Source organism: Python bivittatus, unplaced genomic scaffold (assembly GCF_059951505.1).
Source record: "Python bivittatus isolate LINGU-HERP-01145 unplaced genomic scaffold, Pbiv_v1 ctg000100_np1212, whole genome shotgun sequence".
In the NCBI taxonomy this organism is placed as follows: domain Eukaryota; kingdom Metazoa; phylum Chordata; class Lepidosauria; order Squamata; family Pythonidae; genus Python; species Python bivittatus.
In genome coordinates this window covers 4,735,049-4,749,545 of record NW_028277038.1, presented here as the reverse complement: position 1 = coordinate 4,749,545, position 14,497 = coordinate 4,735,049, and the positions used below count along the sequence as shown (strand labels likewise).

At 42.9% G+C, this 14,497-nt stretch overlaps 1 protein-coding gene across 1 annotated transcript in view; it reads left to right on the top strand.

Annotated features, from left to right (window-relative positions):
• GALNT9 (polypeptide N-acetylgalactosaminyltransferase 9) overlaps positions 1-14,497 on the top strand; it is a 104,251-nt gene that overhangs the window by 26,619 nt on the left and 63,135 nt on the right. Inside the window, exon 2 of the mRNA XM_007426103.3 lies at positions 3,137-3,317. Coding sequence (XP_007426165.1) covers positions 3,137-3,317 — 181 coding nt within the window. The remainder of the gene's footprint in view (positions 1-3,136; positions 3,318-14,497) is intronic.

Below are 14,497 nucleotides of genomic sequence, written 5' to 3'. Positions count from 1 at the left end.
TCCCCCCAACTCTTTTCATTCATTTGCTCCAAGGAAATCTCTTCTGTTAGAGCAGGCCTGGTCAAATTCCTTCCCGTGCTATCCCCAAAGAACCTGTGCTAAAGTACTGTCTTTGAGAACTTCAGATGCCCAAATGCAAATTGGAGATGCTATGCACAGCAAGGAAAGACTCCAGAATTTGAGGTCAGCTTGGCTGGGGGTCTACCATTTTTTTTTTTAGTATGACCCAGCAAGCAGTACGAGGAGCTGCAACTGTTGCTTTTGAGAGTCAAACAAAATCCTTATAATTATGTATGGGCCTCCATGCCTTCTTTCCGCTAAGAAAAATAATAACCTGTGTGATGTTCTCCACAGGCTAGATGCTTTTTGTCTCTCCTTAATACATCCACTTTTCTTCTGTGAATAGTCTGACACAGTTAAATGAATGCTTTTGGCAAGTCAGTGGTTTGTGGACTGAAGTTACAAGAGATGACTAGGCCGTGCCCTCCTGCCTCTGGGGAACTCCTTTCAGGGGAGTTGATCTGAAGCTCTCCAGAAAGCAGTTTGCTCATGGAATAGTAAGATTGATCTGGAGAATCAAACTCTCTCGGGAGAGAGAGATTTGGGACTGCCTCCTACAAATGCTGATGTCCCCTCTCTGATTCTGAAAAGGAAGCAAGACCCCAGCCCAATCTAAGACTGGATGCTTGACCTGATGCAAGGAATTTTGATTGGTGGGGTCTAGGCAGAGAGCCTTTTCTGCTGTAGCGCCCGCCCTATGGAATATCTTGCCGCCTGAGGTGCAGTGTGCCCCCTCCCTCATGGCCTTCAGGAAAGAGATCAGATCCTGGCTCTGCCAGAAGGCTTGGGGGCCAGAGGGGGGCCCGCACCTATGGAGATGGCTGGTGGGTTGAGGGGTTGTCCCCCCCCCCCAGCATCTTACAGGTTTTTTAGGGCCAAATTATAGGAGGTTTTTAGGCCTTTTTTATATATGTTTTTAACTATTTATAGATTATGTCTATGGCTGGCGAGTCCTGTGTTTTTTATTATTATTGTGAGCCGCCCAGAGTCACCCATTGGGGGAGATGGGCGGCATACAAATTTGAAAAATAAATAAATAAATAAATAAATAAATATGGGGGCAATTGAGTTGTGAATAAACACCGTTTAGTCCCGAGCGAAGATCTACAGTTGAGTCAGAATTCAATGAAGTTCTTTCTGATGGCTTGTAGCTGACAGAACTTGGGCTTGAAGCTCCTGGATCCAGGGGTCTGGAATAAGGTTGCTTTTTCCACCTTGCAGTAGCTCCGCGTTCCTTGCGGACTCCATAAGCCTAGGTAAACAGAGCACAACAACTGCCCCATTCACTTAACCAGCTGTGCCCAAAGAAATAAACCACATTATAGCTTAAGGCAATGGCCTGTTTCACTCTGTATGCCAAGATCGTGTCAGGGTTTCAGCCGATATCTTGAAACAATTTGGAATCCACGACTGAAAGTTGGCTATAGCATCTTCAAACTACTAAATCAACCTTGTTTGCCCAGCATACTTCATAACTTCAATGCTTAGCCCATTAGCCATACTAGATGGGAGGTACAGGAGCATTCCACTGACTGAGAGGTGGTCCTTGTGGTCCGAATGAACTCGAGACCCTATGGCACATGTTCTTCAGCTGCCCTTTCTATGCTGATTTATGGGCAGACATACTCTTATATCTTTGTAACAAAAACCCAGTCTCCAGTGAGGGAAGGGCAGTTCCCCAAACGGGGTATCACTTGAAGATTTGGGTCACAGTGCCTATCTCATCTGACCATTTTCCATGCTGCCTGGGGCTGAAAGGAGTTGTGATGCAAATTATCAAGAGAGGAAAAGTATCCTGGCCATCACATCATGCTGCCTTTCTATGGCTGTACTCAGATTAGACTGTTAACCTAATTATTGACTATTTCTGGGGTCACACTGGACCTTGAACCATGAAGTCACCAAACCAGCTGCATAAAACACTTAGAGAGAGAAAGAGACATACAAGCGTTCAACAAACCAAGCTTAACTTGTGGTATGAATGTCAACTAGGTCTTGACCTGAATGGATTCAGTATGAGCACAGCCTTTCCCTGTTGAATTAAATACAGGCAACCTAGTTTGCATTTGTTGCAGGTGATGGCTTTACTTTGTAAACAACTTAGCAAAATTGTAGGGGGCTGGAGCGCATCCCTTCTGGACTCTTCTTAAAGGATTGCCCATGCCCGTTGTTGGGGTGAGGTGCCTAGTGAGAGAATATAGAAATATTTTGTATTTGCACAATCCCATCTTGCTCATTATGAATGCCTGAAGTGAGCACCTGGGATTCGTAGGAGAGCAAGCATTTCATCGCTGTTCAGTGGAATAAGACCTGGCTAGTGGCAATTTCCTCAAAATGAGAGGAGCGTTGCAAGAAACCCAAACACGTGGCATGACTCTGGCTGCATTTTAAAAAGAGGAAGAGTGCCAATTTATTTCCAGCCAGACAAGGATGTGATTTTGTTTTAAAAGAGAAGTTTCTCCTGGGATGGTAGGACAAAGAAGGAAGTGGTGGGGGTGATGCTGGGGGGTGGAAATACCTAAATATTTGTAGATGTGATAGACGTGAATCATGCCCTGAGAGCTCTCTGAGTGTTTTGGACCACAGCTCACCTAATTCCTTACCGTGGGCCATGCAGAAGGGAGGGTTTCAGGTTTATTTCATTTGTTTTTTGGATTCCTAGCCTTCCTCCAGAGTAAAAGAAAGTATGCACAGCATTCTTCCCAAATTTTCCCCACAACAGCAACCTTGCAAGTAGGTTAGGCTGAAAAGGAGCAACTGGCCCCAAGTCACCCAGGGTTCTTCCATGGTTGAGGAGGGACTTGAACCTGGGTCTCCCCACTCCTAGTCCAACACCTTCCCCACTACACCACACTGGCTCTTGGGCTGAAAAAGAGGGATTAGCCCCAAATTCCCCAGGAAGTCTCTGTGGCTGAGGGAGGACTAGAACTTGTGTTCTCACCTCCCAATCCAACACCTTATTGTACTGCTCTTCCTGTCCAGAACATCTGGAAGGACTCCAGTTGGTCTGTGCCTTCAACTCACTCCCATGATTTTCTAAATTAAATGCATCTATATTTCCTTCTTTTCTTTCCAGGTCTAGCCAAGCCAATGGGATTAGTTGAAGGCCCTGGAGGTTTGGGCCAAGGAGGAATGGCTGCCACACTGAGAGATGATAGCCATGAATCTGAAACTAAATATGAAGAATATGGTTACAATGCCCAACTAAGCGATCGGATTTCATTGGACAGATCTATTCCAGACTATAGACCCAAAAAGTAAGTAAATTCTCGGCATTGCCACCATTTATGAAAATTGTTCTGTTTCCTGTAATGATCCTAAGGATTGATGGAAAGTTAGGTTAGGAATGATCCTAAAGGTTGTGGAAAATTAAATTAATGATATACTGGAAAGTTATAATTTGTAGCATATTAACGATATACTGGAAAATTATAATCTGTATGACATTGATAAAACTCTTGTTTTTCTCCTTTGTTTCATACTGTTTTATCCCTTTCTTTTGTTCTTTTTAATTCCTGTTCATATATGTTCTCTTATTTGTTGCATATTTTCTCTAAAATACCTTGTTAAAAATATATTTTTTAAAAAAAGGTTGTGAGAAAGTAATGGAAGGTCTATGTCCAAATAACCAAGTAACACCAAAGTTGAATACAATGGAAGCCAGTGTTATATATCTAACTAATGTAGGTTGAATTCAAACAAGCAGTTAACTAGTGGTAGCTTACATTATCCTACTTGGAAATCGCATTATCTGTAACAGCCAAGAGTTGAGACGGTTTTACTCGCCTGGACCATAAAGAAGGCTGAGTGCTGAAGAATTGATGCCTTTGAACTGTGGTGCTGGAGAAGACTCTTGAGAGTCCCCTGGACTGCTAGGAGGTCAAACCAGTCAATCTTAAAGGAAATCAACCCTGACTGCTCATTGGAAGGATTGATCATGAAGCTCAAGCTCAGATACTTTGGCCACCTAGTGCGAAGAGAGGGGTCTTTGGAGAAGACTGTGACACTGGGAAGGATTGAAGGCAGAAGGAGAAGGGGACGGCAGAGGATGAGATGGTTAGATAGCATCACAGAAGCAATGAGCATGAAACTGAGTAAACTCAGGGAGGCAGTGAAGGACAGGAAGGCCTGGCGCAATATGGTTCATGGGGTCACGAAGAGTCGGACACGACTTAACGACTGAACAACAACAAACAAAAATACCAATCAATGGGAAATAGTTGTAGGAGAGGAACTTTCCTGTAATATCTTACCAGTAGGACTTCCATTGACACCTCATTGGCCACAGTGAGAAGTAAGATGCCATTTTGGGCAGACCTTTGGCCTGCCCATCAAAGAGCCTATTGATTTGTTTGTTTGTTTGTTTGTTTACTTAGGCATAATTCTTATTATCTGCTTTCCATGATCATTACTGTATTTCTAAAGTGGGTGGTGATGGCAATAAAATGAGGAGAACTCGAAAATTACATTTTAAGACCACAACATTACAGCTTAGTTGAAAGCTGAAAAGCCCTGAGACACAAGCAGAAAGAAATTAGGCAAATCTGGATGAACAAGCTTCTGTTTACAAAGCCTGAAGGTTTACAGCCATAACTAAACTTTCAAGAGGCCATCCTCATTTAGTCTTCTCTTTTTCCTTTTCCTTCTCCTTCTCCTTCTGCTCCTCCTCCTCCTTACATTATTATTATTATTATACATTTACTTTATGTCCTGTGCTTGTAATGGTATGTGGGAATGACCTTGGGAGATGGGAGAGAGGGCAGCAGTTGGATAAGGGTCAGCTCAGCCCACCTAAGGAATGGGGAAAGGCAAACATTGAAGGGACCCTCCCTAGTTTCTTGGGCTATAAAGGTGATGGGGGAGAAATGTGCTTTCAGAGTTGTAAGACTGATGTCAGCCTTATGAAGTAGTCCAGACAGGAAGCATACCGAGAAGTACTAGCTCTACTTAATTGTAAGGTTACATTAACAGAAAGTACATCTCTCCCTCCTCACCTTTACAACCCAAGAAACTAGGGAGGATCCCTTCTGAGATGTTTGCCATGCCCCCATTCCTTCTGTGGGCTCAACTGCCACTTATCCGACTGTTCCACTGATTATGGCTCTTCCTCCTGTCTCCCAACGTCATTCCCACAGACCATTACAGTACTACTCAAGGCAAAACAGTGAAGGTTGTGTTTAAGTCAAGGTTAGCCTATAATTCTTGGCAGTTACACATAGCTGGTTAAATATTTGGACATGAGTCCACAGAAAACACCAGGGATGTACGTCCTAAAAAATATCAACATTCTGGATGAAGATGATAACAAATCACATTTGTATGGCTTTACCTTTACTGTTTTTAAAAGTAGAAAACAATGCTCCGTATTGTTTTATTTTCTGTGACTTTATTCCTTTCCATCCTTAAAGGTGTGCTACGTCTAAGCATTGGTATTTTGGGGTATCTCACCAAGACAGAGACCAAACTTTGCTGACACATAGACTTAGCAGTTGCACTTGTCCAGTAGATGAACCTTGGTCAGTTTTAACCTTGGCATTGCAAGTTTCCCATATAGCTCTTTCTAATACACAGAGCTTTAATGCTACTCTCTTCTTTTTGCATATTTCTTTCCCTGACATCTTCCTTTTTTACATTAATTTGGCTCATGCTGGCTTTTTAAAACATAAATCTCATGATGTAAGACCCTCTTTAAAAGAGAGTGGGTCTTAGTTTTCAAAAAGATAGACACCTCTGATACATGCTTTGGGGTGCCCACCTTTCCAAAATTAGCAGGTCTCACTTTGGCAGGCACCACAAATGTTTATCCTCACTTGAAGTGAGGTGCAGAAAACGTTATTACAAAGTGAGACTTGAAAGCTTTCCTTTTCTCTTCTTCTCATTGTCCAGATGAGATTCCCTCTCTAGAGGAACCGAAAGCTGCAACACATCATACTTGCACTGGTTTATTCAGATTTGTTGTTGCCGGTTGTTTGCAGGTTTGGGAGGATATTTCCAGGGAAACTGACAATGTATATCAAGGAAATCCTATTTATTTCTGTGCCTCCAGTTACTCAGATATTGTTGACTTGACGCTTGATGAAGATTTGTACCAACAGCCGCCATCTTATTTGTTCGTCTGTTAGCATAGATTTTAACACTGCTCCAATCTCATGACTTTGGGAGGTATTCTATAACCTTCACAAGCAATCTAGACATTCCCTCAGTAAAAAGCAGTCAAAAATAAATGAAAGGATGGTCAGCTTCTTTCTCCACTAGACCCCAGAAGCACCAACAGATTTTAAGGTTTTAAGAAGCTTCCTCAAAGCCAGAAGTGACCAGTCTTTAATATCATTTGAAGCTTTTCCAAGAATATTCCAAGAATTCTCTGATCTTGTCCATCACCTTATCTGTTGTCTTCTCTCTTTTCTATGTCTCTCAACCTCGTCAACCACTCATCAGCTTGCGTCGTAAAGCATGTGAGTTGCTGTTGGCTAATCATCTCCATAAGGCATTTATTTGGTCCATGAGTAATTATTTGGTTCTATTTGTGGTTCCTGGTGCTTTCATTATCCACCTTTTCCAAACGTTTCTTGTATCCCTGGGACATGTGGGGGCTAGAAGCTGGAAGGAACTAGTGACTCATACTTAATTGTACTTGGGAGTAACTGTCGTTAGAAAAGAACTTCACGGTCATTTTTTTCAGTCTACTTGATATTTTATTACAGAAGCACAACAAGAAAAACTCTTAAGGCTTTCTCCCAATTTGGTTGTATCATAGTCCCATTTATAAACCAACATGCACCATTTTATATCCTTTGTGTTCCTCTGCTTTGACTACCAGCACAACCCTATCTTGAATGGTGTAATTACGGTTTTGTTTTCATTATGGGACTTTCAAAATATGGTGTACCTGTGTCATTCTGATATTTTCCAAAAGCAGTGCCCTCCTTCCACTGTCATCAGGATATGACAATCAGATAATATCTTAATGCAACCTAAGGAACGTGACGGAGCTAAGCCATGCTCTGTAGACAGGATTGGAAGGAATACTTAATTAACTTCTAATAATCTCTGTTCCAAAATTCACACTAGAGATTTCCAGGCACAATTGAAAGTTTAAATAAAGTGCTTTATTAAGTGGGGAGAAAAGGTAAGTTGGGCACAGCAGAGTTTCTTGGAGAGATCCGAGGCAATTTTTGGATAGCTAGGATGAAAACAGGAGCCACTGTGGTGTAGTGGTTAAAGATACTGAAGTAGAAACCAGGAAATGGTGAATTCTGGTTCTGCCTTAGGTGCAAACCCAGCTGGGTGACTTTAGGGCAGTCACTGTCTCTCAGCCTTAGAGACATTTTCTAACATTTTTAGAAATGGTTTACCACTTCCTTCTCCTCTCAGCCTTCTAAGCCTTAGAGGCTGAGAGGGGAAGGCTGAGAAGGAGAGGCTTAGAAGGCTGAGAGGAGAAGGAAGTGGTAAACCATTTCTAAAAATGTTGCCATGAAAACTGCATGGACTTGGCCACGTAGTCACCAGGAGTCAAGACGGACTTGAAGGCACTCATACAACAATAAGATGAGAACAGCCAAGGCTTGTCCAGGGGTGTGGGGAGGGGGGGACAAGGGAGTCAGACTAACATCAGCAATGCAGTATGGTGAAGCAAGCATGTAACTTTCCTACAACCATCATGTTGTTGTACCCATGGCCAAAACAAGTGGTGCTTACAACATGACACTGCTTCTGTCATTCTGATGCTATTCTCTTGCAATGTGGATCCACCCCAATGTGATGTCTTCACTAAACCACAGTTGCTTGTGCTCTGTGAATCAGGTCACAACTCTTGGAAAAGTTTTTGCAACCAGAGAGGAACTACTTCCCTCTGGTATTTTCCCAACCCTTTTCCAGGGACATCTGGATCATCTACATCTTTAAGAGATGCTTATCCACTATTGTAACTGGCTTATTTGATCAGCTGCTGCTGCTTCAGCTGGTTGACCTGAGTGGTTTGCTAAATTGTCCTGATTAAGAAGCTCCTTTTCACCTGATAGTTAGCTTTCAAAATACAAAAATGTGAAACTTCAGCAACCAGGACTTCACAGTGAGGTATGATTAATGCAGAAGTCGTGCATCAGCTCTGAGCTGATTTTTGATACCATTCCAAGTTTTCCTCTATGTTCTCACCACCCTTGCTTGGCCCATTAGATACAAAATTGATTTCTCTTTGTTTGGCCCTAGCTAGGCTTTCTAATTAAACACCAAGTTTAATTATATCACAAAAGGGTGCAACGTAGATCTTAATTACTACCAGCAGCCCTTGGGGAATAACAGAAAGACAATGGGCAGACTGAAATTCAACCGAATGGTAAAAAAACAAACAACGATACACTTTATTCAAAATCCGAATGCTAGATTGAAAATGTGCTCCGTCCCTTGTTTGAGGCATCTATGCGGTCGTCCGAGCAACGGTGGAATCCAGTGGGTCTAATGAGGTTTAATTTTCGACCAGGCTGGGGAAACTGAAGGACAGCTCAATTCTTTTAAAACATTCTCCTTGCCTTTTCTTCATTCTCAAAAGTCCCAGGACGACGAGCAAAGGCTCGATTGACTTCAGAGAGTTTTGCATTGATCGGGGGTCTGCCATTGGTTCTGCCCGTCTTTCCCCCGAAGTCCTTTTCTTTTAGAAGGCCCCAGGAGGGACGGCAAGGAACATTTCTTTCTGTTTCAGCCCTCTCCCCTTCCCTTTTGAAGATGGAAGCCCAGCAGCAATGCCCTTCCATCAAGGCTTGAAAACCCAGCAGCAATGAAGGAAGGAAGCAAACGTCGGTGGAAACGAGTAGAAACATCTCCACTCGGCTAAAATCAGTGACATTTTCCCAGGGCTGCAACCGGTGAGCAGGGTGGCAAATCAGGGTGAAAAGGAAAAAGAGGGCTCAGCTCTTGTAGAACTGCTGTCCAGTTACAGAAGGCAAATGTCCATGCCGTGACAAACCACCCCAACATTTTCCCGGATTATTCCTACTTCTGCCACAGACAGGCTGGCCACCAGCCAGGAAGATAATGCCCAGTTTGACCGTGTCCTCATTCAGATGAAATCTAAGGCAAAGAGTAACAGCCTTCCCCATCTGGTGACTTGTCTCCTTGGTTTGGAGGTTTCTTCCTCTTTGTCCCTTGAGGACGTTGCAGCCCCTCGGCACGAGACAGACATGAAAGTGTTTAGGGGCATTGGTTGGATGGAACATACTTACTGGCTGATAGGAATGAAGTTGGAAATCTACGCCTGGGTGCTAGTTAGGGCAGGGTGAATGTTTGGGTGTTTCCATTTCTCCTTCCCTGTCAGCCCTCCCAGGTAGACCAGACAGGAAACATGACCAGATGAGCTAATCCTACTTTATTGTAAGGCTACATTAACAGAATCTTGCAAGTCTGAAAGTACAAATCTCCCACTGTCACTTTTAACAGCCTGATACGTTAGGGTGGATCCTTTTTAAGTTTCTTTCTTTGCCTGTTATTCACCTGCGGGCTCCTCCCCACTTTTATCTGATTGTTCCCTAGGCAGCATCTCTTCCCCCATCCCTCAAGGTCATTCCCACCTTCCCTTCCCTTCCCTTCCCCATCTCCATCTCCATGAAAAAATTTTTTTCTTCTCCTTCTCCTTCCCTTTCCTTCTTCATTTTTATGGGAAAAAAATCCTCCTCCTCCTCCATCAGCTACAGTATGGTCCAGTTATTATGCCAGTTGAGATATTCCTCCCACAGGGACCTTGCAGCCAGTATTCACATGCATTTCCATATAATGTGCACGATTGTGAGGGGTGCCCTTGCAGTTTGCTAGGTTATCCATTTTCTGTGTGTCAAGTTAGCCACACTCAATTCATTTTTCTGCATACTCTAATATATGCATCATGTACAGTGCATACAAAAGGCTTTGATATCTGTACACAATCTCCAGAATGCAAAAAAAGCAGGTCCTCAATATCAGTGGCTATTATACTTGTGTCTTCCTTGTGAAATTCACAGGCACATTCAAGTAGTGACTCTCTCACAAAATACTGGACCGGATGGCTTGATCTTCCATAGTTCACATTGCATTTTTAATTCTCTATATTGACAGAGCTGCAATTGATTCCTGTTATAAAATAACTGGAGCTCTGCCATTACAGTACGTAACATTTCCATTTGTCCTAGTGAGAAAGCAGACTCAGACTCCTGGTGACTTTACGCACATGAACATAGAGTTTGTGGATGTATTCCACCTTCACAGTCTAGTCTACAGATTGGTATTCTCTGGCAGTCTCCCATCAAAATACTAACCAGGCCTGATGCTGCTTAACTTCCAAGCCCAGAGAAAGTCAACCATGAGCCGCCATCTTGCTTTAGGATGGATTTTGATACTGGCAGAGTGATACAAAATCTAGTGGTTTTTTTTAATCCAAAAAAGTGTTTCTTTTTAAACCTGCCCATCTCCGCCACGCAAACAGCATCCCTTCAAACAGCATTCCTCGGCCATTTAAAAAAGAAGAAAAGGTGAGCCTCAGTTTACCTTTAGCATTTGGGAAGTTTAGAAGGGAAAGCAGGAACACACCCAATCTGCAAAGCTGCTGGTTAGCCATTGGGGGTTCCATAGCTTAGTGACCCTAAACTGAGCATTGCTGAGGTGGCTGCAGTTTCTGTTTCTCCAAGTTCCTTGATTTCAACCAGCAATCTCAAATCCAACCAGAAATCTCAAATCCAACCAGAAAAAATGGTCCCAAAATGAGACAATTCACCATCATGTCATTCATAGCAGCAAATGGTTAATTATCTGTGCACTCTTGGTTTTTAATTGTATGTAGTGACAGTTTATATGAGACTTCTGCTGGACTTTCTCATAAGTTCCATCTCCTGAAATTCAGCAGACTTGAATTCTATGGCGACATGCGTAGGATTGTACTGTGAGTTATTTTAAGCTATATCTATCTTTTAATGGAACAGAATCACCGAACCAAAGAAAAGATTTTTTAAAGAGAATGCATGTTTGTTTTGATGTAACAGTTGACCTGGGAAATTCACACATTCAAAGCTATTTTGAACATTCTACTGTAATTTGCAAATTTTTAAGGATCTACAGTTTCATCGGCACTGAGTTTATGATTTTAATTGGACCTGAAAGTATCATTATAAAAGCACGAAAAATATGAAAATAAACAACCAGAAAGGTAGAAATGTACTGCATGTAAAATGTTCTAAATGCAAAGCCATGAACACTTGCTAAACAGCACTGAATTTCCTCTGGAATGGACTTGTGGTCAAAACTAGTTCTGTTTCATGTTCCGCTAATGGTTGAGTTGCAATTTGCAAGTAAAATCTATCTGTTGGGGTGGAAAATAATATGGAACTTAGAACATCTACAGAAGTCAGGTAGTATAGAATTCCCAGGATAATCCCCTCCAGACTGCAGATTGGGAAATCTCTTACAGGTAATCCTCGACTTACGACCACAATCAGGACCAGAATTTCTGTCACTAAGCAATGCAGTTGTAAAGTGAGACATCACATGACCGCATCACTTAGTGACCGCAGTCCTGGCAGTCCCAGTTGCTGTTGTTAGCCAAGAATTGTGGGTCGTTTGGCTTGGACTGGGGTGGGTACTTGCCTTTCTGGGTTTGGTCCCTCCCAGCCTCAAGCCTCAGTAAGGTAAGAGACTGCCTCCAACTCCCCCCACCCACCTCGCTCCCCCCCATCTCTGCCCTTCTGGTTGCCCTGCACCCTGCCTTGTGGGAGGGCAAGCAGCCCCAGAACTGCCTGGCTCTGGGGCTGTTTGCCACACCCTGGGAAGCCACAACGGCCCCAGCTCAGTCCCAGTCCCAGTCGCACTCACCACCTGCACTCTGGGACTCCTGCCACCCTGCACTCGGCCACCTCAGATGACCTTCGCTGTCTTCTTGCTCCAAAAGGCCCCTTTGTGAAAAGCTCCTGGGTGGGGCTGGGCTGGACAAAGCTTTGGCTTGCTGCTGCTCAGGGACTGCTTTTGGCTTTTTAAATATCTTTTTTGGGCTGGGTTCAAATACCTTGGACAACCCTCCGGCTGACCCCATTCCAGGACTCTGGACAATTTTAGGGCTGCAAGTTGTTTCAGCGATGGTCAGAATCCATTTCCAAGCATTGTGATTGAGCTTAGTAGGGTTTAAAATTTTCCATTAAAAGGGCTTCATTCAAAATTAGAACTTTTCTAACATTTAATGGAGCTTTCTGTAGGCCAGCTGGCACGACCTGGAAGGGTAGTTTGATGGCCCAAACTTCCTGTAATAGTTGGGCTTCTGTTTTAAAACTTGGAGACTAGGAGGGGAGTTTCCTAAAAACCCAGTACTGTCAGTAGTCCTGTCTGTCTCTTCCTCTCTAGTACTGTAATACTCTCGAGTAATGAGAAGGAGACATGCTTTGAGATCTGTTTGGCATATAAACCCAAGTCATGTCCAGGTTAAGTCCCCCTTTGTTCTCGTTGAAATCCATGGTTCAGTATTCTGTATCAGCCAGGCTCCTGTGACTTCTCTAACAAACCATGAAAGCAATCTGTGGCCTAGTGTGAAATGTAAATCCAACCATGATTGGACTATGGGATTCAGTTTCATAAGGCATAGTGATGTCCACCAGCTTCCATTATTTTAAAGAGGGACTACACCAGTTCATGGAGGTAAATAAAACTTTCAGTTAGGGGTGGTCAGTGTTCCAGAGCTGAAGCTGAAAAATATGCTTGAGGGTGGGCTTCTGCCTCCACCCTCCCCCTGTCAGGGCTTCCTTTAAGAAGCACGGTCTTTTCTCTTTAGTTCTTGGGTTCACACGGTAGTTGCATGACCCCAGAAAAATAGGTCTTTGAGACGAAGAGCCATCAACATGCACCTACACCCACTCTGAAGCACCTTGTTGCACCCCATCAGTCCTCCTTAACTCAAATGCATGTTTTTGTTGATGACACGGTTACTGTGTGAGCCCAGGAAAAGGCATAGCTTTTTAAAGGAGATGCCAATGAGTGCAACCCCTGCCAGGACTAAAGGAAAATTTCAGTTTGGATCCAAAGTGCTGTGCTACTAGCCATAACAGCTGCATGATACCTCCTAGATAGAGAGATGCCTCTAAGTATCATTTACAGTGGGAAATAACAGTGAATGAACACCACGGCTCCTCTGGACATCTTTCAAGCATCTTGAAGGTATCTTTTGGTTGGAAAAGAATGCAGGACTATCTTATCTTACCTTATCTTGGCTCATTTGCTTCTCCAATTGAAAGCTTCTCCGATCCCTTTATCTCATCCAGCAAGATCCTTTTTCTGTTTTGATGAGAGAAAGAGAGAGAAATAATAATTCTGAGCCATCAGCTGCTGCTTTGTTATCACAAGCACAATGGCATTTTATAGTTCAGCGCATCCTGGTCCCCTAAGAACATTTCCAACCGTTGCCTCCTATCAGCGCCAGAAGGAGAAAAGGCACACCTGTAAATTTCCGAGTTGTGTTACGTTCCAACTATGCCACATCAAAGGATGAGTGGAGTAATAGGATGTGGCTGGCAGGGTCTCCTATTTCCATTCTTCCTCTAAGGTAGATAAGCACATCTCTGTTGGCTAGAAAGTAATCAATGGCCAACCTCTTTTGTAATACTGCCATGAAAATTTCATGGATGCATTGATTTAGGAGTCAAGTTCAATGTGATGGTATCTCTGCTTTTTTATATCCCTGTTTGGTGAAATTCTTTAGTCTGTTCTCTCCTTCATTTTTGGATGGGGCTTCACATTAGGGTTTTCAAATGAATTCCTAGGTAGCCTTAACTTGTAGCATGCGTGCATATATCAACAGCAACATCAATATCAATATCAGGAGAGAGTTAAAGGTAACATCCCTGGTGGATAATATTCCATCTACTCTAGCATTCTTTTCACGAGTTTCAGTCAAATCCAGATAACTATGTCTGTAGCCATGAGTCTTTAATTCAGATTTATGCAAACCAAGAAAGCAAATGCTCAATTGCGTCCCATTCTCATCACATGAATACAAGATATTCACAGTGTTCAGGGAAACAGTACCCTTTTACAATCTATTTCCTTGGCCTTCCAATAATTATCTTGTATCTTTACATCTGCTACAGCCCAAGAAGCAATACGTTAAACAGTCTGGGCAACGTGACCTCATTGGAATCAAGCTGATAGAAACTCAATACCTTGTGAAGGAGATTGTTGTCGCGTAGATGAATATAAGGGATAATGAAGCAAATAATGAGGGCATATTTTCAAATTGAGACTGGCCACATCTACAGAATTGTTCCACCAGAAAGATTTCTTGGTATCTCGCATTGATCGGTACGATTGGTGTGGCTTGAAACCTTTGTGGCTGTGAAAGCTGATTGTGCTTAATAAAACAAGACGATAAGGTAATAGATACCTAGTAAATATGTGTGTTCAAAAATATGGGGTTCCCACAGAGATGTGGTGCTTCTAT